Raw genomic sequence first — 25,796 nt, 5'->3', positions numbered from 1 at the left:
ATCCACCATTCAAGCCAGAAAACAGACTGGACACAGTCACTGTAAAAGTCTGGCTATACATTTCCTATGAACTAAAAGCCCTAAAACAGTATCTTCACTCCTTCCTTTCAATCACTTYCTCAAGAATTGAGATTCTCCTCATCTGAAAGCTCCTCAGATGAAATCTAAACTAATAATCCTCCCAAAATAGGTATGAAATAGATACAGCAATCAAAAAAGGATTTTCAGCATTTCCTACCTGCAGGCATACAGCATGTTGGACATAAAGGTAATAGGGTTAGTGCTGCGAGAGGTATCCATCACATAAACAACAACTGATGGAAAAGAGGAAGCCTAGAAACACACGGTAAAAGAAATCTCAGCTAAAAGTTGAAGCTATTCAACTGCCATGTTCTTCACATAGCCTTGCTGCCAAGTCCTCTAGAATATACTTACCAGTGCCTCAGTTATGATAGTTCCTGATGCTGACCAAGTGAATACCTCTATTTGCCCTGGTGTGTCAATAATAACATACCTGTTAAGAAATCACCCCCAACAAATAAAAAGGGAAAATTAGTCAAATACAAGGTGCTAGTGTGACCAGATTACCAGAGGCATGAGAACAACAGATCATATGACTATTTTGTTAAGGATCAGGTAAGTGTCTCTCAAAGAGCAACAAGATTTAAGGACAGGCCTGAAGATTTCCTGTGCGCACAATGTACCTAAGAGGCACTTATTATTCTGTTCAGATACTATTAAAGTCAACAGCACCAATTTCATGGATAGTTAATACTGTAAACTTTTCAGAATAAGAATTAATTGTTGCATATTTGAACAGTGAATGAGAAGAATGAAGGTCTAATGCAAGATAAAAGAAATGCAGAATTAGCACCAGTAGATATTTCTTTCTTCAACTTATATGTATCATGCAAGAGTCTAGTTTATCTTTTCTAATTTTCCTTTTTCAGATAAAATTTAAATTGAAATTTAAAAAGTAACTGAAAAACATGCAAAGATCCTTTTTAGGGTTTTGCATCATTTTCCCCACAGTGATTCCAGAACAATAAGACTTCACAGAGTGTACTCACTTGGATGCATTTTGCCTTTTTTCAATAAACTTCATGACCTGATTGAAGAGAAAAGGAAGCAGCATATCTTGCATTTAGGCTCAAAACAAGAAACGTTTAGGATTGTTCTGTATATAGAAACTATATCAGCTTGAACATACATAGCTACCTGTGAGAATCAAAGCTCTTAAGCTTCTCAGTGTGCGGAAACGCCTTACTAAGGAAGAGTGGAAAATGCTTGGACATTGTATATGCCAGAGCAACCTTAATTTTGCCCATATTCTACTACCTGTATTAAAAAAAAAGAAGAAGTATAATAAAACGAGTGGTTCCCTACCTTTTTACTAAGGGACTGTGCAGTGTTTCAATGTCTTGTGTAAGGTTCCCAGCATTAGGCATTAAGATTCAAGAGAGCAGTCAGGTTTTTCTAGTGGTATTAGATAACTGACTGATCTCCAGAAGTAAGCCTCCCTACTCCAGAATCAGAGCATTCACATAAAAGATGAAGAAAATCTTATAATGAACATAGTGTAATATAACAGTTAGTTATGTACAAAGACTAAAGTACTGATATTCTGTACACATGGCTTCCGAGTTTTAAACACAAAAAGGTGGAAAACTACTATCTCCCTTAAACAAGAGCTAATGCAGTTCAGCTATTTTACAAGATACACGGTTCAGCGGGGAGAATAACTCAGAAAAATTAGATGGCGAAACAAAACAATGCTCTCTGAAACTAAAAATCAAGAAATAAATTACACTTTCCCACAAATGCATAGCACAGTATCACATGAAAACAACCTCGTACCTGATCAAATCTTGTAGCAAAGAGATTGAGAGAGGTCACTATTCCACCATTTGGGCCCAGCCCATATCTGGACACTTTATTTAGGAAAGCAGGTGATTATGCAGACCTCAGAGTACTTCTTTTCCAAATCTGACAATAGTTCACCATTTACAATGTATGTTGGATACCTTGCAGCTAAAGACAACGCACAAAAGGGCACATAATTAAGTAGTTCCCTAAATGATGTAGTAACATAACAAAAGTGAAGGAATAGGAAAAAAGGGGGGGGAGAAGGAAGAAAAAGGGGCTACACCATGGCCTTCCCTTGATCATCATACAAGCATTACCATTCCAGACAAAAAAGGAAAGCAAAAAAGTATCAACGCAATCTTCGTCAAATTCTGAGATACTATGTTGTTATAAACCTTTTGGAAAGGTAATACCCTGAATGCACTGAAACTTTAAGAACATATATTTCAAAACATAATCAAAGAATTTCTTACACAAATTAGTTTTTAAGCAAATTTAAACAGAAAGAATGGGAATGAGCTTTGTAAAGACAGCAAATCAAAGAGAGCTTAAAGATTTTAAAATGCTTTGCACACATATGGATATGTATTCAATGAAAGAAAGACTCTTGTATTACATCAAATATTTTATTTATTGCACAAAAACCAGCACTGACTCATCAGTAGTCTTCCAGTGCCATTGCTTTCAATATCCAAACAAGCTGCCGAATAGCCTCCTTAAGTACTATTTAATGAGATGTTTAAACTCCAGTAATGGCTAACAAGAGACAGCAGAGCAAATAATGCATCTGTGTACCAAATTCAAACTTATACTTGGATTTTTTTTAGTAACTCCCAATCAAACACCAGCAAAAGTCAGAATCCTAACCACCACCATCTTTCTCTTTTATAAAATATTGAGAGCCTCACTAGTATGCCAAATCTAAACCCTGCACAGTATCTCCATCTGCAAAAGCCATTGCTTAGGGGTCAAAGGATTTCCATATCCCACTGGAGGTGCAGTCCTTTTAGTGTAATGTTACTGAACTACAGTGAAACTATTGTGCAGCCAGAGCCAATGATCCAGTGTCTTAGAGATTCAGAAGTACAACAGGGCTTTATATTCAAACCATGTGGAAAGCTGCTTAAAAAAAATGAGAGAGAGAAGACAGAAGAAAAAATTTCCCACCTATTAAAGGCAAGCAGGAATTTGGATATGTTTATAACAAACAAAATTAGGCTTGTATATGCATGGGAAAAAGGCTGTTGGCTTTCACAGTGAAAGATGGTCTAAAGAACAGAATAGTGAGAGGTGGACAGAGTGCTTATTATTTGTGAAACTTTATTGCTAGGCAAAAATCACTCTTAGCACAGGAGAAGGGAATGACCTAAGCAGTGTCAGATCTTGTTCAAAATGCATTTCTAATCTTAAATGTAAGAAATACCCAGTCAACAACTTCTAGTCTTTACACATTCTGATTTACTCCAATCCCCAAAACACTCCTCTTTTCATTCTAAAGTGCAAAGTGGATGGCCCTTTTTTTAAAAAAAAACACATTCAGAGATTTTATAGATCGTTGTAAGACAAAGAAAGGATACTGTTTCATGACTTCTTTGTACTTCACGGTGTCCCGGATATCTAAGGAGAAAAGAAGTATAAATAGTTTTAGTGTATTACTTTAAAAATTCCTTTATCATCATGCTGATGAAGAGAAAGCCTTTCCTTGTCCAGCAGTTTTCCTTTTGCCTCAATAATAAATCTAGCAACAACAGAAGTCTCACAGACAAAAACATATAAAATATAATGGACTTGCTCTGCTGTTGGCATATCTTTAAAACCCGAGGCAATTCATTTGAAACATCTCCAGTGTAAGCACTGAGTTGTAACTGCTTACACTGAATTTTTTTCTCAGCTAGCTAACAGTAAACAAAGTACATGCACTTAATTGCATTATGAAAGAGCCAGCATTGGAATACTTCCTCCAGTTCTTCATTTGACACCAATTAAAATACTTCAAGTATCCATACCATCCTTACTATATTCTAGAAAACCAGGCTGATGAGCTCTAGAAAGTATAAAAGATGGGACCTCCAGAAATTCATGGAACAGTAAGGTACGACAAGCCTTTAGGAATGACTAGTCATAAGGTCCGTTTTGTTATTAAGACCTTTTCTTTAAAAATAATGTCTTTTAAAGAACTTTAAGGAAGTTCCTTGGTAGCACATATGGCTACCAATGCTCTGGAGAGAAAAGACCTGGAGGGTCTGAACAGGCCAAACTTGTTACCATGTTCAGCAGTCATAAAGGGAGGGAAGCAAACAAACAAACAAATCTACAAGAAATCAACCACAGTACCATGAAATCACACAAGGCAATGTAAGGATGTACAAACAGGATGGTAAGATGGCATCAGTTTCAAAAATGCATTTTTAGAAAAAGTTCTGCTAGTATAAAAGAATCAAAAGTCATGGAAAAAGTCTTAAATGGAAGATTTTTCTCGTGTTAGCATTTGCCATCTTTTAAAAGTGTGTATAAACAACGTAGCCAAATGCCTCATAAAAGATGTGCATTTCAGTGAAACATAAGAAAAGCAGCATACCATAAATGCCTTCATTTATTTGTGGAAAAACACACTTGCTTTGCTCTCGCGGACTCCGCACACACACTAGACCCCTGACGCGAGCCCCCCCGGCCGCTCACAGCACGGCTGGCCTCACCGATGTTGGCGGGAAACGGCAGGTCGTGCACCGCGGGGTCCAAGTTGATCACGTACGGCGGGCAGCGCTGACCATGCAGGTGGGCCGCGAGCCGCTACGGGGACACGAGGAGGCGTCAGACCCCGCTGCCGGCGGGGGAGAACGGCACATCGCCCGGATCCCTGCCCCTCACCTGCACGAAGGTGGTCTTCCCGGAGCCGGCCATACCCAGCACCAGCACGCACACGGGAGGCGCCGCCGCCGCGCCTGCCGCCATCTTCCCAGCGCTGACTTGTCCTTCCGGGGTGCGAGGGGAAGCGGAGGACGCCGCGCCCCAGGGCCATGGCGCGCGCGCGCGGCCGCGGGCCGCCGCTCCCCCTTCGGCGGCCGGATAAGCACCGCGGGCTCACGCGGCCGCCCTCACCGAGCTGCGCGGCCGAGGCCTGGGCGGCTGGCGGCGCCGTCGCGCAGGGCTCGGGGCCGAGCTGGCCGCCGCGAGGAGGCGCCCGGAAGTGACCGGTGCGGCGGTCGCGTGCTGACGTGGCGGCGGCACCATGCGGGGTGGCGGCGGCTTGGTGAGTGCCCGCGGTCTTCGCGACTGGCGCCGTCGGCTACTGCTCCAGGCCGCGGTCCCGGTCCCGGGGTGGAAGCATGGGGCCGGAAGCCGTAGCGAGATGGGTGCCGCCATCAGCACGGCGGGGGCGGGCCGGCCGCACTGAGGCAGCCGCGGCGGGGGCGCACGCTGCTCCCCGCGCGGCGAGGACCTCCGCCTGGCCCCCAGGGTCCTTCCGGGCTGTGGGCTGGGGCCAGAGGCATGGCCCTGTTTATCACCGCCCGTCGGCTAGGTCACCTCTGCGAGCGGGCGCGCGGCAGAGGGCCTCTGGGGGTTCCGGCGTGCCCGCAGCGCCGGCAGCAGCCACGGGAGCGGCGGGTTTCCGTTGGAAACCCCGGACATCGGCCGATGCCGCGGCCCGACAGTAGGAAGGAGCCGCGGGGTAGGCCACGGGAGCAGCTCTGACGGGCAACCGTCAGCAGCCGCGGGAAGGGGTCCGGAGCAGCGTGCCGCTGGCTCCCGGGCCCGGTGAGGGCTGACCGTTTTGTGCTAGAAGTCTTTGTTTCAGGAAACATTAGTCCCTGAAGCACGCAGGTAGAACTGGCAGTTTCCCCAAAGTTGCTCAGCCAGTCCTGCTTGCCCCGGGTCTCAGGGATTTAGCTGACCTGGTGGGGTAGGGACAGTCACAGGAGTGTGGAGGGCTTCGTGTCTGCTGACACCTCTTCTCCCTGGCTGCAGGTCTAATTAGCTGCCACATCAATCTCCTGATCTCCATTGGAGCTTGTGTCCTTTGTTTAAACACCATTTTTTTTCGGAATAGGGCAGTCAGTACCCAGCAAAAGGCCATATTCCAGCCTCTGGAACATTCTCCAAATCCTTAGGGAGGCAGGAATAGCACACCTCAGAAGGAAGTCTCTCCTTCATCCTTTCAGGTTGTAAGGTGCTAGTTTTATTTGCTACTTATATTTGATACTTACATAGCCAGTCCTTGGCACTCCTGCATACTTTTTGCTTCAGCTTTTTCTAATAACTTCTGTGATTTCCGAGTGGGAAGTACACTGTATAAATACAAACCACGCAAAGCTTTAAACATCAGCTTCCCTAGATGTTTCCTTTGTTCTTGCTGCTATTATGTCTCCAAAGTAAGGCAAGACAGCTTAGTTCTACTCTCCTCCTTTTTGTTGCAGATCTTTAACTATCCCTTAAATTCTTCATGCTAATTCTCAAGATTTAAAAAATCTTAAAATGTGCCATGTTTGTCAATAGTCCACATTCTTCCAATGGGGAATTAGGCCTGCCAATAAAGGCAGGCTATGCATATTCTTTTTTTTTCTTTGTCTCGTGTTATTTTTTTCCCCTCCTCATTACAACATCACAGGCCTAATCTTTTCCAGCTTCTCAACACATTGCATTTTCTCCAGATTTCTGATGTAGGGTTTCCTAGACACCGCTGTTAGTACTACTCATGGCGTGTAAGTAATTCAATTCACTTTTCTTCCAAAGAAGACAAGAAGCGATTGTCAAAGTATTGGTCAAGCAGTTGTTAACTTCTCTCCAGCTATTTTCCTAACCTCTCCTTGGGAGGAGGTGCTAGGGGTGGAGGCCCAAGGAGAGTCTGACAGGCCCTGATTGCAGTTTAAGAAATTATGTACTTGTTGCAGTGCTCATTTCTGAATCTCTTCCCTGGTGTGTACCAGGGGTTAGGGGCTTCTCACTGACTGTGTTGCTAGGAAGAGTAACCTACTAGCTTATAGCAAGACTGTATTTTTATACATGTGTATGTGTATCTGTATGTGTACACATACAATAAAACTAATTTTACTGATCTTCATGTTTGATTATTTTTTTGCCACGATATAAGCAGGGATTTAATTAAACAGCACACAGTGATATCCGAATCTTTTTAGATAGTTTATGTATAGGATCATATATAAACAAGAAGGCAGGAACATATAAGACAGTTTCAAGTTAATCTTTCCAATGTGCATTTCCATGTATTTTTAGTGGTGAATTCCACTTGTCTTGAAGCTGCCTATTCTCTAGTCTTACTACAACATCTAAAATTTCTCAGCATCTCCTGACAAGTTATTACATTTTTATGACTTCCTCATAGTCTGTCACATCTTTGTTCATTGTTTTCCCTAGATAATTTATAACATTTATTTCTAATAACTAAAACACTTTATAGCATGGGTCCAATTGACATGCGTATTACATCTTTCTGTAAAGAAGGTAGGTCATTTATGCATATTCCTTATTTTCAGTCCCTTAGCCTGTTCTTATATGTGATAGAATTTTATCTCTGTTTCTAGGTCATAGTTTGTGTATGTCATATTTCTGCCGTGCATTGATTTTGTTTTCTAGTCAGTAAAATCTATGTATTATGTTTCCCAATGAAGCGTGAGATTGAATCACTTAGTATTTGAAGAAGGTGATAAATGATTCTCCATACGCTGGGAGGACTGTACAAGAGACAGGTCCTTTATGTTGATTTAGGATTGTCGACAGTATCTGTTATATTATGTGTCTTAATAAGAATATAAGAAGTAGAGAGCAATAAAGGACAAAAGTCCTTTATTAAAAAGGAAGAAAGATTTTGAGACATGGATAAAGTAAACATCCAGGCAGCCGATGAAGTATGACAAGGTAATTGAGATAAAATATGAAAAGAAAACTTAGAAGAGGCTAGAGGCAACATTCTTGACATGGAAAAAGCAAGACTGCTTTCGTTAAGGAAAAAAGAAGTACTATGGAAAATCTAGTAGGTTAGGATCTCAAATACTTTTCATCATGTGATAAAGTCTAGGCAGAAAGCAGGTACCACCGAGTAAGTTGGAGACAGAGCATCTTTCATCGTACTTAAGTGCAAGGGGAGCAGTTGAATTTTATACAGGGAGAGGTTTGGGGAGGGCCTTGTCCCTATTTTGATTCCTATTCTAATTCAGCTAGAGTTGAAGGGGATAAACAATTCCTTGTTGCAGAAGACAGTAGTTTCCCTTTCAGAGAATAGCACACAGATCTTAAAAGTGCAGTTTGTTTTGTTTACCTGAAGAACGAAATATGCAAGAAGAAAAAAAATACTGCTAATCTGGATTGTTCTACTTTGTTAGGATACCAGGCCTGAACATCACAGACAGCAGAAAGTCAAGAGATCTCTGGGAAACAAAAAGTATGTGAATATTTCTTGTCAAGTCTGACTGAGGGCAAGGAAAAAACTGAGAGATTCCTCTTGGAAAGCTATGTCTGACCTTTTAAATAATAGCTTCAGTGTTAAGAGCTGCAACTGTTCTGATTTGCCTGATGAGAATCTCAATTGAGTTTGCTTATTGGCTCATTAGAAAAGCACATTTCTGACACTTCAACTGGTATAAGCTTTCATTTTTTTTAAAGGGTTTTAACACTAGGAAGATAGAAATTATAGCTTGAAGAACTAAATGGTGTTTCATATCTATGCATTTTCAGTATGAGAAGTCTTAACTGAAAGGCTTTAATTTGAGAATTCCTCTGAACAGCCTTTTAGACTCCTTAAACATAGTGCATGCTATCCTACCTGATACAGTCTGTCCCCAACTTATTAACTTCAGTACCATTGTGTTAAGACATGAGCTCCACAGCTTTGGGTAGGGAAGAGTATTTTGGGGATCGCCATCACATTTGTCATTCGAGAGATCTATTTGTTTCCCTCTGTGGATTGTGGTAGCAACAGACTATGTTGATAATTGTTTCTGTTTTCCTTCTGCTCCTCTTACATTAATAGTACTTTTTCAGAGAATATCTACTCCCTATGAGTAAGAAGTGTAGCAAAAGCGGCAGGAGACCTGCATGGGTGAACAAGGAGCTCTTGGCCAAATTCAAATAGAAGAAGAAAGTACACAGAATGTGGGAGAGAGGACAGACTACTTGGGAGAATTATAGGAATGCAGTCAGAGTATGTAGAGAYGCTGCAAGGAAGGCTAAGGCCCAGTTGGAATTGAGTCTTGCAAGGAATGTTAAGGACATTAGGAAGGGCTTCTTCAAATGCATCAGCAGCAAGAGGAGGACTAGGGAAAATGTGGGCCCTCTTCAGAGGGAGCATCTGCCCTATGAGGAACGACTGCGAGAGCTGGGCCTGTTTAGCCTGGGGAGGAGAAAACTGAAGGGGGATCTTATCAATGTGTACAAGTACGTGAAGGGAGGGTGTCAAGGGGACGGGGACAAGCTCTTTTCAGTTGTCCCGTGTGACAGGACAAGAGGCAATGGGCAGAAGTCGAAGCACAGGAAGTTCTGCCTGAACGTGAGGGGGAATTTCTTCACTGCGAGAGTGACGAGAGTGACGGAGCACTGGAAGAGGTTGCCCAGAGAGGTTGTGGAGTCTCCTCCTCTGGAGATCTTCAAGGCCCGCCTGGATGCAACCCTGTCTACGATGCTCTAGGTGACCCTGCTGTGCAGGGAGGTTGGCCTAGATGATCTCCAGAAGTCCCTTCCAACCTTACTGATTCTATGACTCTTATGATTCTGTTTGACATTTTTAGTGAGTTAATTGTTGCAGTCATATATATTAGTGTAAATGTCTGGGCATTTCAGGGTTGTGAGAAGTATTTGAGAAGAGTGAAGGAAAGTTTCATTTGGTTTCTAGAGATAAAACCAGTGTTGCTGCCTTCATGTTCTAAATTAGTTTTAATATAGCATGGTTTGCAGGATATGTCATAAGGCTGTCTTTATTGTTGAAAGCCTTGTTGGTTAAAGTTCTTACTAGTATTGAGTCTTTAACCGTGTAGTGTCAGCTCTCACTCTGGGAATACTTACTGAAGGGGCTTATACACTTTATGAGAAGGAAAATGTTGGAAGAAGAGTCCTTATCTTCCACACTGACAGCTTAAGGATGAATGTTTATTTTTAAACTGAGATGAACTTGCACCTACTCCTTGCTGTGGAAGGGTTGAGGTAGGGTGAATTTTTTTCTGCTGCTTTTGAGTAGCTCTCTAATGCCAATCTCTAAAAGGGGTATTGAAAAATAATATTTAGGATGTTTTATGCTGCTGGCACATCTCTGTTCACAAACCTCAAGAGATTTAATGAACTTGAGGTGAATTTTTAAGAGTGGCTTGGGAAGATGAAAGAGATGTTGCCTGTCAATTCATTATGGTTTTGTATGTATACATACATACATACAGATACAGATATATGATTTCGAGTTGATGTTTTCCAGATCTAAGCAATTTGAGAAGCTGGAAACTACTGTCCTAGGACTGAACAGTAACTGTGATGAGACAGCCAGCAACGTTTCTTCTGCCTCATCCAAGAGTCGAGTGAATGGGAGTACAGAGTTGAGAAGCAAGCGGACAATTCACAGGCCTGCTTACTGGTTGGAAATGAGAGGAATAAAAAACAGCATTAACAAAACTTCAGGAAAAAGAGGTACTCATCACTCTTGGCTCTTCTGTTTTTCTCTCTGATTCTTTTATGAGAGATTGGATAACTTCTGAAAGACCTGCTAAAGTTCAACCTCAAATTCCAAGCTTGGTAATGCTCTTTGTGTATTGTGAGAGAGAAACTTAGGTAAAATTCTCTGCCTGGTGAGAGTAGGTCTGCATAACCTGCATAGTGTTATGAGTGACTTGACTATGATTTATGATTAATGATTAATGATTTTAATGACTGAACTCAGCTTCATCTATAAAAGAAGTATGTCTGAAGGTTTTGCCCACTGTTTCAGGAAAATGCTTTGGCAGCTTTAAGAACACAGCAAAGCAACACTGAGAATGTACAAAAGTGGACCATCCAGCAGTGCTCTGGATTGTACACAGCTTTTCTAGCTATTAATTTTTTTTGTGGATGTTTTTTAATTTTTTAATTTTCTCATGATTTTCTGATTTGGAGTGGTTTGAGGGGTCAAGATTGAATGTCCCTGCTTTGCTACAGCAATGTAAGAGACAGATTTTGTGGTCTAGGAGCTGTTTTCCAAACTTTTCATGTGACTCAGAGCCAAAACATCAGTCTTTCCTATTGCTCTTTCTTCATCTCCTGGAGCTGTATTCCTTCCTCGCTCTCTTACTATTTTCCCAAATCATGCTACGGCACTGTTTATTCCATGTCTTCTGTGTTGGGGGAGTGCAGGCTATGGATTTTTTCCTCTGAAGAACATGGCGTACCTCAGAGTTATTGACTCAGAAGGTAATGTCTGTCTCACTGGTGATGCACAAAAAGCAACTTTTTTCTTTAGAAGTAATGAATATGAAAAGAAACTGAGACAGCAGACAGACACAAAACTGTTGTCCAGACTAAGTATTTCCATTTTTACTTGTTAGCAGGAGAAGTACTATTGAAAAGCAAGAGAAAATCTGACCAAGGCGAAGATGAAGCTCTTAAAGACTCCCCCAAGAAGAAGCAAAAGATTTCTGGTAATACAAATAACTTATAATTTCTAGTTACAAGCCTCCAGGTACTTTTGACTCCTTTTCTGCCCAAATACTATTCTCTGCTGTCTCCCCACCTCTATTTCTGATTCTGTGAATCTTGCTATATGATACTGCTGCCTGCCTTCTATTTTACAGTGAGAGGTGATTGTTCTAGTTTTAGTCTCTTTTGAAGTCCAAGCCTATTTTTTAACAGAGAGGAAAAATGGAGTGTAGGGGAAGTATAGGCTAGACAGCTTCATTTCCGTTTCCACCAAAGTATTGGACCAAATTGTCAGGCAAACTACTTGTAAGCATCTGGAGATTGATGAGGAGATGATAACAGCAATGTGGGTTTGTTAAGAACAAATCACACCCAACCAGCCTAATTTCCTTTTACCATAAAATTGAAGAGGGAGAAATGGTTGCTATCTTAGGTCTTTCGTTGGATAAGTGTATTAAATCAGTGGTTAGCTGCTAAAATAGAAAAAAGTATAGAATGAAGTTCCATAGTCTATCTTGGATTCAAGTCTAATCATTGTATTTGTCCCAGTCAAAAGGACAAAACAGGAAGTATGTAGACAGCACAAAGTTGAGAGAGATGGCAAGTACGTTGGAAAAAAGATAAACTTCAAAGTGGTCTTCACATTACATAAACAGTGTAAAAGACAGGATGAAATATAGAGTGTAAGATGAAAGATGCTATAGTTAGGAAGAAATATTTGCACAACTGAGAGACAAAGAACGATCTGCTAGGTATCAGTTCTTCAGAAAAGGATTAGAGACTTAGGATCACAAGCTGGATGGGATAAATATTATCATGTTTTTTTGAAAAAAAGACATTATGTTGAGGTATTGGAAAAGGAATGTAGACTTCAAGATGTGTGAAATAATTTTGCTCTACTGTAGGACCTTGCTTGGAGTACTGTTTCCAGTAGTGGACAGTGCAATTCAGGAAAAATGTGAACAAACTAAAGAGAATGCAGAAGAGAACAAAAAGCATCACTCATGAGAAAAGACTGAAAGAGTTAGAGTTGCTTACCCTAAAGAAAAAAGACTGAGTAGGGGAATAGGACAGTCCATTTTATGGTCAACAGACCATTAGATTGGTTTAGTCATACAGCAAACAGTGTCTTTGTTTCAGTGTGAAGAGAGCGTTGTGTACCATACTGATTACAAACACCTGGATGGGACTTTCAACAGAGTTAGAAGGTTGGAAGATTTTCCCCTAAAAAGCAGTCATTAGGAGACACTGTAGCAGAGGCTTATTTAGGAAATATTGTTGTGAATTACTGTGAAAGATAGGGCAGGAATTCATGGCATCCTAGCTCCTAGCCTATACCAAAGCCAATCTTCAGTGGCATTAGGGCAAAATCTGTTTGGCATGTGTTGCTTGTGGTATTCTGTTGCTATGTTCGTTAAAGGAAGTAGAATAAGATCTTGGAATAAGAAGTTAGAATTCTCATTGAGTTGAAAATAAGTATTTAGCACTTTGATGTGAGAGGTTTTTTTTGTAATTAATAGAACTTAATTTTATCATCTTTTTTTTTTCCTTTTTTTATACGTTGGGGAAATCTGGATGGATTTTTATGGGAAAAAAAAGATATCTCTTGGATCCTAAATAGAATCATAGAATGGTAAGGTTGGAAGGGACCTCAGGAGATCGTCTAGTCCAACCCTCAGCATAGCCTGTATGGGGATTGAACCCACAACCTTGGCATTAGCAGCACCACGCTCTAACCAACTGAGCTAAAATTGCCTTCCATCTAGGTTTGAGCTTGTTACTGTCTATCAGTCCTAGAAAAAATAAATTACAACTGAAAATAAGAATGGGAATATATTATGTAGCCTTCATTCTGGGCTTTGCTGAGACCTTGACTGAAGAAGTATTAAAAATGCCCGTGACTTGCATAACTAAGTAATCTGTGCATACTGGGTTTGTCAATTTCAAAATAATCTGCAGAGGAGAGTTTGCTGGAAATTATGCAAGTTGTTACAGATGAATACATGTATTTTACTAACAGCCAGGAGGTGTCAAACTAATTCTGACTGTAACCTTTTCTCCTTTTCTTAGTTAAATAAAGCTATCAATTTTGAAAGAGGAGGAAATGTAACTTTTAAATTACTAAAAGAAAACTTTGAACAACTCTGAGAAAGTGGCTCCCTGCTGACCCCCCACCCCTGAGATAAACTGAATAGCGGCCTCCTAGACAAGCTCTTTGCTTTTGTAAAAGGCTTGCAGAATTAAGTCTCATGGTCTTTCTTGTTTATGTTACAGCAGGAAAAAAACAGCAAGCTGGAGCACAACAAAAGCCAAAAACAAGGAGTCACTGTGTTCAGAAAGAACCACAAACTTATAGCACAGGTAAGAAGGAACAGTTGTTCAGAATTGTTTATGAAGTAGGTAAGAGAGAAAAGCAATTCTGAAAGTTAAGTCTGAGCAATGGCTGTGCATCTATGTTTCCATTTTCTTGTTCACTTTACTATTGTTAGGGAAGAGATGGGTGCTGTTCTTTGGGTGCTGTGTCAGTATTGCAGAACAATATTGGAGGGACTAGATACTGCCTAGTAGTATAGTTCCACATGTTTTTGCCCTAAAATCACTGCAGTAATGGGACTGTGAGGGGGGAATCACATTTGAATGGAACAAAAGCTTACTGAAACAGTTTCAGTCTAAAGCTCTTAAAAAAGGAAAAAAAGTGTATTTCTTTACTCAACAGAATATATTTCCAGAAATAACAGTGTAGATTCTGCTGCCAAATCAACTCTTCTGGTAACCTACTAGCCAGAGACTCAAGCAGTCCCGCGTAGGAAATGTAATATCAGCCTTGAATCTGCAAGTGGAATGACTTGATATACATAACTCACAGCACTCACTAACTACTCAAGCTTTCTCCCAAGCGCTGTTCAATTCACTGACTTTTCCTCAACAGCCTGAGAAGGAACAACCCCTGCCTGTTATTACCTGGCAAAGAGAAAAGCCTTTAGATATTTTTATTGTAAGAATTCAAGCAGCTGGCTGTTAAGCTGCTTTTTCTGAGAAGAAGGAGTTTCAAGAGTTTATAATCCTTGCGGCTAAAACCTCTCCTCACTGTTTCATAAAGGGGCCAGGAACTGGAAACCATGCCTGATAGGGTAGTTCTCCCTGGCTCTTGAGCAGCTTGGCCTGTTGGTACAGTTCTGTTCACCTGCAGTGCCAAAACCACTGTTCAACATCAATGAAGTTCTAAAGATTTGGTTAGTAGAATTGGATTGTGGACTTTGTCCTGAAACTATTTGGTGACTACTTTCGTGAAAAGCTTCTTTGCTTAAAGAATAGTTTATCCTACATGCTAAAGTTGTTATATAATGAAAATGAACAAACAGAAAATCTCTGCTGTACATATAGAAGAGCTCCCCTCACAAGGGGATAGTAGTAATAAGAGGTTTTTAAACGAATAGTTTCCCCAAAGGAGTGATGTAAGCCTTGTCACATGACATGTAAGCTGCCAACAGGATAAAATTGTTGATATGCAGCTAGGCAGGAGTTTGGTAGCACATGACCAGTTTTCTTTTAGAATTCCGTGGGCAAATTGAAAAAGAAAAATAATATTTTGTGTTTGCAGTTCTATTCCAAATCCTCTGTTTTGACAGGTAGTATGGAAGAACAGTGGTCTTTGGAAATTCGGGACAAAGGCCGAGTTACCTGTCCAACATGCAGGGCTGTTGTGAGAAAGACTGTAGAGGGACTGAAGAAACATATGGCAAATTGCAGGCAGGTGAGAATAAGAAAGATGAGCACTGTTTTCTTTAATCTTTTCCAGCTTTGTGATAGAAAAGCCTATACATTGTTTTGCAGTGCAGTTAAAATTAGTTTAATACTCATCATCTCTCTAAACAATAGTCCTTTCTACCTATTTAAGGGGCTGCAGTTGGTGTTTCTTGCTCAAGCTATTGCTGCAGGCTTTGGATAATGAACAAAGATGTAGGGATTTCCTTCTTTCCCTGAAGTTTTGACTCCATAGAATCTGTTCTGTTCTTATCAGGCCCACGTAAGATGTTCTGCTCACCTGTCATTTTCCCCCCAAAAGTCTCTCAGTGTTTTGGTTGGTTTGCAGATACGCACCCCATATCCTTGTTTATTTGTAGGAAATGTTCACTTGTCATCACTGCGGGAAGCAGCTGAAGTCTTTGGGAGGGATGAAATACCATGTCATGGCAGACCATAACAATCAGGTAACCCAACTACTGTGCGTCTAGAAGTCTTAGAGGCAAGAGAATCTTTTATTCTTTCCTTGATGCACGCAGAAACTCAGTATGGTGTGTTTTTTCAAATGTTGTGGCTGTTCAAGTCTTGTGTACCTGTTATTTTTCTTGCAAGACTGGACACTTGGAAAAGTGGTAATATGTTATCCAAGATGGTAGACATGCAGTGTCTTAGAGGGGCTGAATTTCTGTTCAGGTTGGCAATATGTCACACAAAAAAGACATAGAACAATCAGAAGAAATGATATTAGAGTGAACTTTTCAGACCTTTGCCAGAAAGTTGGCGTTTTGCTATACTCAGGGCAGACTAGTTTTTAATTCGTTATACTTCAAAAGTAAAAAAAGCAGTAGTTTACTTCTCAGCTATTTATTGTAAAGATACAAAATCTACTTTTCCTCTTTGCTGTTACTTCAAAGAAGACGGTGTCTCCTATTCTAGTTATGAAGAATTAGAACTTTTGGAAAGGTCATTCAGAAGTTAAGGTAAGATTTAGAAAATTCTCTACTGTTATTTTAGGTAGTACCTGTGATTTCAGAAGCTACCGATGTACTAGCAAAAATAAATAAATGGAAGCATGTTCTTACCCTGAGAAATAGGTCTGTAGTTCAATTCCAAATTTTCTTAGTCAGTTTAGATGGAATAATATTTAGTGTAAGATAACATAGGAAATCATACACAACAGCCATCAGAGAGAGAGAGAAGATTTTGAACTGTAGTTTAACATACCGGAATAATTCTTACAGGCAGTTAGTCAGCTTAACTTCTTAGCTTTAATTAGGATAAATAGAAATGATAGGACCAGTAAATGTTAAAAGATATGTGATGGGATGCACCCACGGGTACTGAGGGAGCTGGCGGATGTTGTTGCCAAGCCACTCTCCATCATCTTTGAAAGGTCCTAGAGAACTGGAGAGGTGCCTGAGGACTGGAAGAAAGCCAGTGTCACTCCAGTCTTCAAGAAGGGCAAGAAGGAGGACCCAGGGAACTATAGGCCAGTCAGCCTCACCTCCATCCCTGGAAAGGTGATGGAACAGCTCATTCTGGATGTCATCTCCAGACATGTGGAGGAGAAGAAGGTGATCGGGAGTAGTCAGCATGGATTCACCAAGGGGAAATCCTGCTTAACCAATCTGATAGCCTTCTATGATGGAATGACTGGCTGGGTAGATGAGGGGAGAGCAGTGGACGTTGTGTACCTTGACTTCAGCAAGGCTTTGGACACACTCTCCCATAACATCCTCCTAGAGAAGTTCAGCAAGTGTGGGTTAGATGAGTGGACAGTGAGGTGGATTGAGAACTGGCTGAAAGGCAGAGCTCAGAGGGTCGTCATCAGTGGCGTGGAGTCTAGTTGGAGGCCTGTGGCTAGTGGTGTCCCCCAGGGCTCAGGACTGGGTCCCATCCTGTTCAACTTCTTCATCCATGACCTGGATGAGAGGTCAGAGTGCCTCCTCAGCAAGTTTGCAGATGCTACCAAGCTGGGAGGAGCGGCTGACACCCCTGAGGGCTGTGCTGCCATTCAGAGAGACCTGGACAGGCTGGAGAGCTGGGCGGAGAGGAACCTCATGAGATTCAACAAGGTGCAGATTCCTGCACCTAGGGAAAATTAACCCTAGGCACCAGTACAAGCTGGGGGCTGACCTTCTGGAGAGCAGCTCTGCAGAGGAGGACCTGGGAGTGCTGGTGGATGACAAGTTGACCATGAGCCAGCAATGTGCCCTTGTGGCCAAGAAGACCAATGGTCTGCTGGGTGCATTAGGAAGACTGTTGCCAGCAGGTCGAGGCAGGTGATCCTGCCCCTCTCCTCAGCCCTGGGGAGGCCTCATCTCGAGTCCTGCATCCAGTTTTGGGCTCCCCAGTCCAAGAGAGACATGGAGCTACTGGAGAGAGTCCAGTGTAGGGCTACAAAGATGATCAGAGGTCTGGAGCATCTGCCCTATGAGGAACAGCTGTGAGAGCTGGGCCTGTTTAGCCTGGGGAAGAGAAGACTGAGGGGGGATCTTATCAATGTGTACAAGTACGTGAAGGGAGGGTGTCAGGGGGATGGGGACAAGCTAGCTCTTTTCAGTTGTCCCATGTGACAGGACAAGAGGCAATGGGCAGAAATTGAAGCACAGGAAGTTCTGCCTGAACGCGAGAGTGACAGAGCACTGGAAGAGGTTGCCCAGAGAGGTTGTGGAGTCTCCTCCTCTGGAGATCTTCAAGGCCCGCCTGGATGCAACCTGTCTACGATGCTCTAGGTGACCCTGCTGTGCAGGGAGGTTGGCCTAGATGATCTCCAGAAGTCCCTTCCAACCTTACTGATTCTATGATTCTATGTTTGTATTACATACATTTCTGTAGTCATAAGTGTTAGATATTTAGTTAGTTTTGAACATTTAATTCTGTGATGTGTTGAATAGTGAATTCACTGTGAGAAGAACTGCTAAACCTCCTTTGTTTCTGTTTCTTCTCTCTGACCTTCTTTAGCCAGTTGTGAAGGAGGGTGGAGAATTAGATGAGCAGCGTGAGCGAGACCGCCTTCGGAAGGTTTTGAAGCGTATGGGAAAACTGAAGTGTACAAGGGAGGTAAGCTGTGGCAGGCACTGCGTGAGTATAAAGTGCTGTATGACTTCCTGTGGCTTTGCTGGTGAAAACTGGATTTGTTTCAAGACCATAGCTATGCTTTGAAGACACAGGAGTCCCTTGAGGGAATTCGTAGGGATGCTGTGTTACCAGGAAAGCAGCAGGAAGCCTGGCAAATTTCCTCTAAGCAAACGTGAAGCACTGAGCGTAGAAAATGAATTGTCGAAGTGACTGAGACTTGGTTATAACCTCTTGACTAAACAATGTGGAAGTCTGGTGAACACTAGCTTGACTAGAAGTTTTAGGGCTTCCTGCATGACTTGATGTGTGACATTCTCTTGCTTATAATAGGAAGAAGATCAGCTTCTGTGACTGTCAAATCCTCCTTCTGATCCTAAAGGGGGAATCTAGAGTGATTAAAACAGAGTTTTTCTTTTTGATTAATTTTTTTTTTAAAAAAAAGGCTTGTGTAGACTAGATATGTAAATGCAGATTGAGCAAGGATGTGACTTTTAAATACATTCAGTGGAAGATGTCAAGGAAGAAGTAAAGGGATAAACATTTTACCTTTTGACAGTATTATAAACTGTTAATGAATATATTCAGATTGTTAAATCAAAAGAAACTCTTTAACCACCCATGAGGAATGAAATTCTGAAATAGTCTTCCAAATAAGATATGGGATGCCAAGCACTCTCCATTATTTTAACGTGCAGTGTCATACATGTATGAAGAACACTATAATTAACCAGAAGATAGAGAATTCAGTTTGTGGTAAAATATCCTTGAGTATTTGATGCGTTGGTGTCTTCAAGGGGGATGGAGAGGAGACTAGATTGTTGTTTGCATGCATCAAATGTATTTTATTAATGTGTGCTTCTGGACTTAATTGATTGTGAGGGCAGTTGTTTTTGTACATAATTAACTCCAAGAGTTTGCCTTCGGTTTTTGAAAATACTAAGATTGACTAGAGCTAGAGAAAGGGATGGAGCACAGAATATATGAGTGCATCTAAGAATATATATAAAAAAATTGCTAATGCATCTTGATTTGTCCTGTTCCCAAGCCCAGGCTCAAATTCATCACTGGATTCAGGGCTAAGAAATTTCCTACTACATCTACACAGGAAAGCACTGGAGTTCTTGTTGTACTCTTCTATGGATTGAGACATAGATCATATCCTAGGAATATCTGGAAGTTTTATTTAACAGTCCCTCTAGTACTGCTGACTCGAGGACAGTTCAACCAGCCAACCATGTATAAGAGCCTTTTCTGTGTTCCCCACTACTTCCAAAGAAATTGTAAGAAGTAATTTCTTCCAGCTTCAGCCGAATCTTTCCCAAGTGTTTTCTACTTGAATAGGCAAACATAAAAGTTTATTTCCTGATTGTCTCTGGTCTGGCAAAAAAATGATAGTACTTTGATCAGCAAATTGTTGATTCTGTACACAGTGGTCTTGTAATCACTGGGAGAGAATTTGCTCCATGGATTTTTCTTTTGCATTGACAGGGCTGCACAGGCAGCTTCACCAGCATAATGGGATACCTATATCATGCTAAAAAGTGTGGGAAGGCTGCTTCTGAACTGGAGAAAATGTCTATGAAATGCCATCACTGTGGAAAAGCATACAAATCAAAGGCAGGACTTGTCTACCATCTCCGATCTAAGCATGGGCCGGTAAGTACCAATTGCCGTAGTTACCAGGATGGTGTGATAGTGATTACACCCTCATATACTTCAGACCATTCTGACTTAAGACCCACATAGGTTTCTGTCCTCTACTGGGATGAATATTAAGAGATAGCAAACCTCTGCGTTTTCTGCCTCTCTGGAGTACTCTGTCCTTGTCCCTTTCCTTCTGACAGCTGCTGTTCCTGTTCTGTCAGTAGGATGAAGTTTTTAACAGTAATTCTCTGTGGTAGCAGTAAACCTTTCCCCAGCCTAACTTCTGCTCTGTAGAAGAACGATGATACCATGTTTAACTTGTGAGAACTTCCTATTACGATTTTGTTGATCTGAAAAGACCAAACACTGGAGCAGAACAGTCCTTTTTCATGAGGAATTTACAGAGATGTGGTATCCTTTCAAGGCCAATGGCTGCATAAAGCTCTCTGTTAGAACCTTACTTCTGTGTCCATGAACAGATTTTGGTAAAATACACGGTCTTGCTGGAAGGAAACACTGACATCTCATGTCTGTGACAGTGAACCACAACTGGAACTGTATTTCTGGCAGGCATTTGAATGAGTATCCACAGTATTTAGAGTAGCTGAAGTAGGAACTGGTGAGGGACGCTCACCTTTTCTGGCTTCTCCTTGCAGGTTACTTTCTTCCATGAAGAGAGAAAAACAGAGAGCTTGAAGGAAATAAAACGGGAGCCAAGTAACACAGGCAGAGTTCAGAGGAGATCTGCAAAGGTGGCAATCTACTATCTCCATGAGTTAGCTGGAGAAGAGCTGGCCAAAGAATGGCCCAAGAGGAAAGTGCTGCAGGACTTGATTCCAGATGATAGAAAGGTGCACGACCTTAAGGATTCTGTGTAAAGTTTGAATCTTCTGCACAGCAGAGGAGTCTTACACTGGCATCTACCCGGTTTTACCAATATGTAATGGCCCATGGAAATCAATATGGAGGAAGTAATGTCTTGTGGAGGGCATAAGATTTTGTGTTCTCTGTCATCTTAGACTATAGTATTGCTAAAGTAGCAATTGCCATGGTTATTAGTATCTTAGCAAGGTAGGCTATAAAGAATTTAAAGTACTATTGCTGTGGTAGCAGTATTTTTCAGTGGGCACAAGCAATGAAGGCAGTTATAGGCAATATGTTGCTCAGAAGTCATAGACTGAGGTCACTGCCATGAAGCAGTAGTATTTCCTATTATGACTTCGATGGGATGAATACATTTGGAGGAATTATAGTCGAAGTTGTGGGAGGTTTTAGATTCTGAGATTGTAGGGAATTTCCAGATTCAGCCATGTTTGTAGAGAGTCAGTGAGACAGGAGAAGGTTATTTATTGAGCGTTTGGCTATTAGGGTAGGAGGAGAAATAGCACTTCAGTTTCACAGCCTGAGAGAGAGAGAGATACCTACTTGACCTACTTGATGCTATGAGTAGCTAGCATTTCTTCTACCTTTTTATTCCATCTCTTTGTCTCAGCTGAAATATACTCGTCCTGGACTGCCTACATTTAGTCAAGATGTGCTGTGCAAATGGAAAACAGAGATAAAGATGTACCGAAGAGTTCACTGTCCAAACCAGGTAACCCTTAAGTCTTTCTGAAACCTCAGAGGGGACAGATTTCAGGTGTGTGTGAGCCAACAACTTTAAACAGCCTTGAAACTGCAGTTTGTCTCTCTGTCTGGAGGAGAGAAATTCTGCTCCTTCTCAGTGTAGTCACTTAATATAACCAAGACTCTGTTTGGACTGCTGCCCTAGGGATGATCCCTCTGGGGAGGTATCTGCCCACTTCAGGGCTAGCAAGTTGGTGTCAGATTGATACAGCTTCACATCCAGCTAGAAGCTGATGTGGGTGAAGGTTTGACTTAGCAGTGAAAAAATTACAGGCCCCTGCAGTAGAGTCTAACGGGTGCACTAAATCTAATTATAGAGGAAGGGAGAAAGAGAGGGAAATCTGAGGTTTGAGGGACTGTTTTGTCTGGCACAGCACAGTCTGTTTCTGAAGGCTGAAAATGGGCCTCAAAACAGATTTATGCATGGCACTGTGTTGTCCTGATCTGGGAATGCTTATGTGTGCATGAGTAGTTTCTTACAATCCCACACTGCTGTAACAAGTCAGATCCACTATGAAGAATTGGCCCCTTTGGTGGAAACTGTTGGTACCTCCCTGCCGGAGTGCAAGCACCCTCTTCTTTCACTCTTTGGTCATAAGACTGACTTACACTGCTGGAGGCCTGAGGGTCAGTAGTGGCTTTTGTCTGGGCTTGGTGCAGAGGTAAGACCCCAGCCCCCGGCACTCTGTCACCATTTTTCAGGGTTGTGTTATTTCCAGGAGTATGATCTAGTATCCAGAGACTGATGCTTAAAGCTCCACATGGGGTAGGCCCTTAAAGCTGCCCTTTTTGCAGAATTTAACAGGGACCATTGCTGTCTGATGCAGTACTTCACTCTGTGCCAGGAGATTCATGAGCAGGGCAAGAGAGGTCGTAGTGTCTTGTACTTGCCACTGTGCTTTGTTTTGAATGAATGTTTGTTGTCCTTTAGGACAGAATGCAAATTTTATCATATTACTCAGGCTTTTAATAGAGGGTGAGTGTGTCTGTGTGATGGGGATCTCTTTATTATTTCTACACATGTGCCCAGAAACTGGAAATATTTAATTTACTGAAATCTTAACTGCCTTGTAGTGGTCTTTTTACTACAAGCCTTTTGGCTTTGTAGGACTTGGTATCTCACTTCCTCTACCCCTCTTAAGTCTTTGGGAAGAGTGTTCCAGAGGATAAGACTTTCTTGTGCAGGAAGAAGAGATTCCTTACCAGAGTTTTGCTGACACATGCATTTTTCTCCTGTTTCAGGGTTGTGAATCTGTATACGGCAGTGTCTCAGGACTCAAATCTCACCTCGGCACGTGCACGTTGGTTGGTAGCATTTTTGTACTTACTTTCTTTTGTACCTATAGACTGGCTGCCCTGTCCCTTGGATATCTCCTTTTTAAGCTGTTGTCCTGCCATCTCCCTAGTCTGAGTTCTTCCCAATTTGTGTGCTTCCCAGTGTGCTAATGGGGCTGCTATTGCAAGCACCTTTTGAGGCAAGGAGGGAACATCTTTGTGTCATATATTTTATTGAAGTTGCAGTCCTGCCTGTAGATTCACAGCTACAAAAGCACTTTTTCCAAGTACAGTCCTAGAGACCTTGCAATATCTTGCAGGGTGATTCTATCCTTTGTGGGTATAATTTTTTGGTAATGTCAGTGCTTCTGTTGCTACAGCATTCAGTCTGGAATGAATAAGACATTCTGCTTCTCAATGATGGGTTATATCTGTCCAAGATTGAAGTATAATGTATAGGTGCATCAGCCTTCTAGGCAGTAATAGGTGATTTTTTTTTTCTTTTTTTTCGTTTTGTTTTCACGCCAGGGAGACTTTGTGGCTGGTAAATACAAGTGTCTCCTTTGTGAAAAGGAATTTGTTTCAGAGAGTGGGGTCAAGTATCACATCAACTCTGTGCATGCTGAGGTAAGGCAGGCAGAATGGAAGTTTCCAAATCCTAGATTGTTGGCGATGGGAAGGGTGTTTTGGGAAGGAAATGCTAGATGCTTGCCTTGTATTCTTTCCTTGCTCACTGTGGGAAAGAGGGTCCTGGGCTAGAATGGCCTTTGATGTGCTTAAATACAGCTGTTCTTACGCATTTGTTTGGGAAGCAAGTGCTGTATCATGTCACATGTCTTGTCCCAAGCTGCTGCTGTTCAGTTCAGCTTTTCAGCRCTTCCCATGCCATTAGCTAGCCAATCACTAAATCAAATTTGATTCCTCTGGAACAAAGTGACACCTGATATGTGACTTTAAAGAACAGAGCTTTGTTAGTCAGCTACTTTTCCAGATCCAACATTTCAACAAACTCTTGTCCCACGGGCTGCTCTGATGAGCCCTGATAGACTTGGTATGGTATTTCCACTGTCAGTACCAACCTATTGCCTTCTAAACCCTTCAGGACTGGTTTGATGTGAACACAACAACCACCAAAAGCTTTGAGAAGCTAATGAAAATCCGCCAAAGGGAAGAAGAGCAGAGGAAACAACGGAAGAAACGTACTTTGACACGAGGTAGAAAGAAGAAAACTGGGTCCCTGTCAGCAAGGAAACTCCCTGGTGTTGGAGTTGAAAGAATAAGGAAGAGTAAGAGGAGTCACCTACAGCGGGTGAATGAGAGTGAGAGCAGTGAAGAGGGAGAGCCTCAAGTTGCACAGAGAGCAGAATTTCCAAAAACCTGCCGCAAACGAGGCCGAAAGTAAATCCCCGGAGAAAAAGGAGGAGTAATCCCAAAGCATTTCAGTTACAAGCCCCGCTTCTGTCAGGCTCACAACCTACAGTACTAACATAAGCAACTGAATGTCTTTGGGACTGTGATTCCACTCATGACTTCCGTAACCTTAATTTTGGAACTGTTGCGTCTGGTCATTTGTGAGAGACTGCAAACCAAAGCTGTGGTACAGAAACTGCCTCTCCTGGTGTAGTTCCCTTGGATGGTGGCACTAGCAGTGTATGTAGCCAGTGTAGCTCGTGCCCTAATTACAGTCTCAGTTTGGGTCACATTAGTTGCTTGTTTAGTAATTTGCAGTGTAGCAGCTGTCTCTGCTTTGTCATCTTCCTCTGATGGGTGAGAGCGGGGTTCTTTGTTGTGACAGTTCTCTGTATATAAGAGGCTGATTAGCACTGTGTTTAGATCTCTTTGAGGGAGAAATCCTCTTTCTTGCACAATATGCTCACAAACTGAGCATCGTTGTGCAGTATGCAAAGGCTTTAGCTTGCCCTGTAACTCAGTCCTGTCTGTTATTGGCAAGGGTGCCACAGAAGAGCTTATACCTTCTTGGCATGCGCTCCAGAATGTTGCACAAGACACTGCCTGTACTTCATATTCGGGTGACCAGGCTCAGCACCAGCCAGTAGGATATGATCTCTGGTCTGCTCAGGAGTGATAGGACATCGTTATTACCCTTGTCAGAAACCTGATGTTTCCTCTGGCATCTGTCTTCTGTAGCACTGGCCATTGAATGTATGTAGAGAGTCTTCCAGTCCCATGGGGAATAAGGACTATCCAGCCTTTTGTTAGAGATTCGCTAGCCTTTCAGAGATTCCCAGGAACTAATACAATGAGATGGTCTGTATTGGTCTTCGAAAGGCAGCTTGTGCTGTTTCAGACTCACCTGGTAAAGCTACCAGTGGTGAGATTCACAGGAAAGCCCATGTGGTGCGTGGTGAACAGATTTATGTGTATGTGTTTTTACCAGCATAATCACATTGGCCTTGACAGTGGAAGTGCTGTACAGCTGCCAAAGTGTTCTCAAGAGCTGCTGCTTCTATACAAAAAAAGGCAAAGCAAACTACAGCTGACCGTTGTCTGCATCTCATGTGGATTAACACCTGTATGACAATGAGACAGCATGTGGTGCTCCATTGTGATCTAAATGCAGTAGTTTTGTTGCCGTTGGGACCGATCATCGCCATGGTTGCAGTGCTACGCTAACAGTACAAATATTTGGATTCCATGCAGAGTATAAGGCCTGCAGCAAGAGGGGCAAGATCAGAATAAGGCAAAATAAAGCATCAGCAGTGTGAGAATGTGGTTTCTTGTCCATTTGGTATGTGGTTCCTGGCACCAACCATACTTGCACAGCATACCCCAGCTAGACTGTTGTGCATGCCCACTGGTGCTGTTCAGTTCTCTTACCCCATTTCTCCTCACACAGCTGTACTTCGACCATGCATGTTTACTACCTTCCTACCCAATAGATGGGCAACAACATAAACCCAAGTATTAAAGAAGATTTTTCTTTGTGGATTTCA

The 25,796-nt window shown here is 42.0% G+C and overlaps 2 protein-coding genes across 5 annotated transcripts in view; one reads left to right on the top strand and one right to left on the bottom strand.

Annotated features, from left to right (window-relative positions):
• The window catches only part of GPN1 (GPN-loop GTPase 1), a 20,463-nt gene extending 15,517 nt beyond the window's left edge, over positions 1–4,946 (bottom strand). The window contains exons 1-7 of one of the 2 annotated variants that reach the window (XM_085316721.1): positions 4,735–4,894; positions 4,563–4,656; positions 3,444–3,483; positions 1,858–1,924; positions 1,071–1,108; positions 436–514; positions 239–333 (exon numbers count right to left, since the gene is read on the bottom strand). In XM_085316721.1, the coding sequence (XP_085172847.1) occupies positions 239–333; positions 436–514; positions 1,071–1,108; positions 1,858–1,924; positions 3,444–3,483; positions 4,563–4,656; positions 4,735–4,818 (497 nt within the window). In that variant the 5' untranslated portion in view covers positions 4,819–4,894. Of the gene's footprint in view, positions 1–238; positions 334–435; positions 515–1,070; positions 1,109–1,857; positions 1,925–3,443; positions 3,484–4,562; positions 4,657–4,734 lie in introns of both variants that reach the window. The other variant, XM_085316722.1, reaches the window with a different exon arrangement.
• Positions 4,852–25,796, top strand: ZNF512 (zinc finger protein 512). 3 transcript variants are annotated; one of them, XM_085316718.1, is made up of 14 exons: positions 4,853–5,116; positions 8,205–8,263; positions 10,283–10,491; positions 11,382–11,474; positions 13,747–13,833; positions 15,102–15,226; positions 15,597–15,683; positions 18,181–18,279; positions 19,786–19,953; positions 20,598–20,792; positions 21,434–21,535; positions 22,810–22,872; positions 23,371–23,469; positions 23,945–25,796. In XM_085316718.1, exons 1-14 carry the CDS (start codon positions 5,096–5,098, stop codon positions 24,242–24,244), a joined length of 1,707 nt encoding a protein of 568 aa, XP_085172844.1. In that variant the 5' UTR covers positions 4,853–5,095; the 3' UTR covers positions 24,245–25,796. The 3 variants fall into 3 exon arrangements, with proteins under 3 accessions (XP_085172845.1, XP_085172844.1, XP_085172846.1); XM_085316719.1 differs by lacking the exon at positions 23,371–23,469 and having other exon boundaries at positions 4,852–5,116; XM_085316720.1 differs by lacking the exons at positions 4,853–5,116; positions 8,205–8,263; positions 10,283–10,491 and adding an exon at positions 11,195–11,247.

Source organism: Rhea americana, unplaced genomic scaffold (assembly GCF_003343005.1).
Source record: "Rhea americana isolate MKP2758 unplaced genomic scaffold, rheAme1 scaffold_479, whole genome shotgun sequence".
Classification (NCBI taxonomy): Eukaryota; Metazoa; Chordata; class Aves; order Rheiformes; family Rheidae; genus Rhea; species Rhea americana.
Note: the sequence above shows the minus strand (reverse complement) of the source record. Positions and strands in the feature narration are given on the sequence as shown.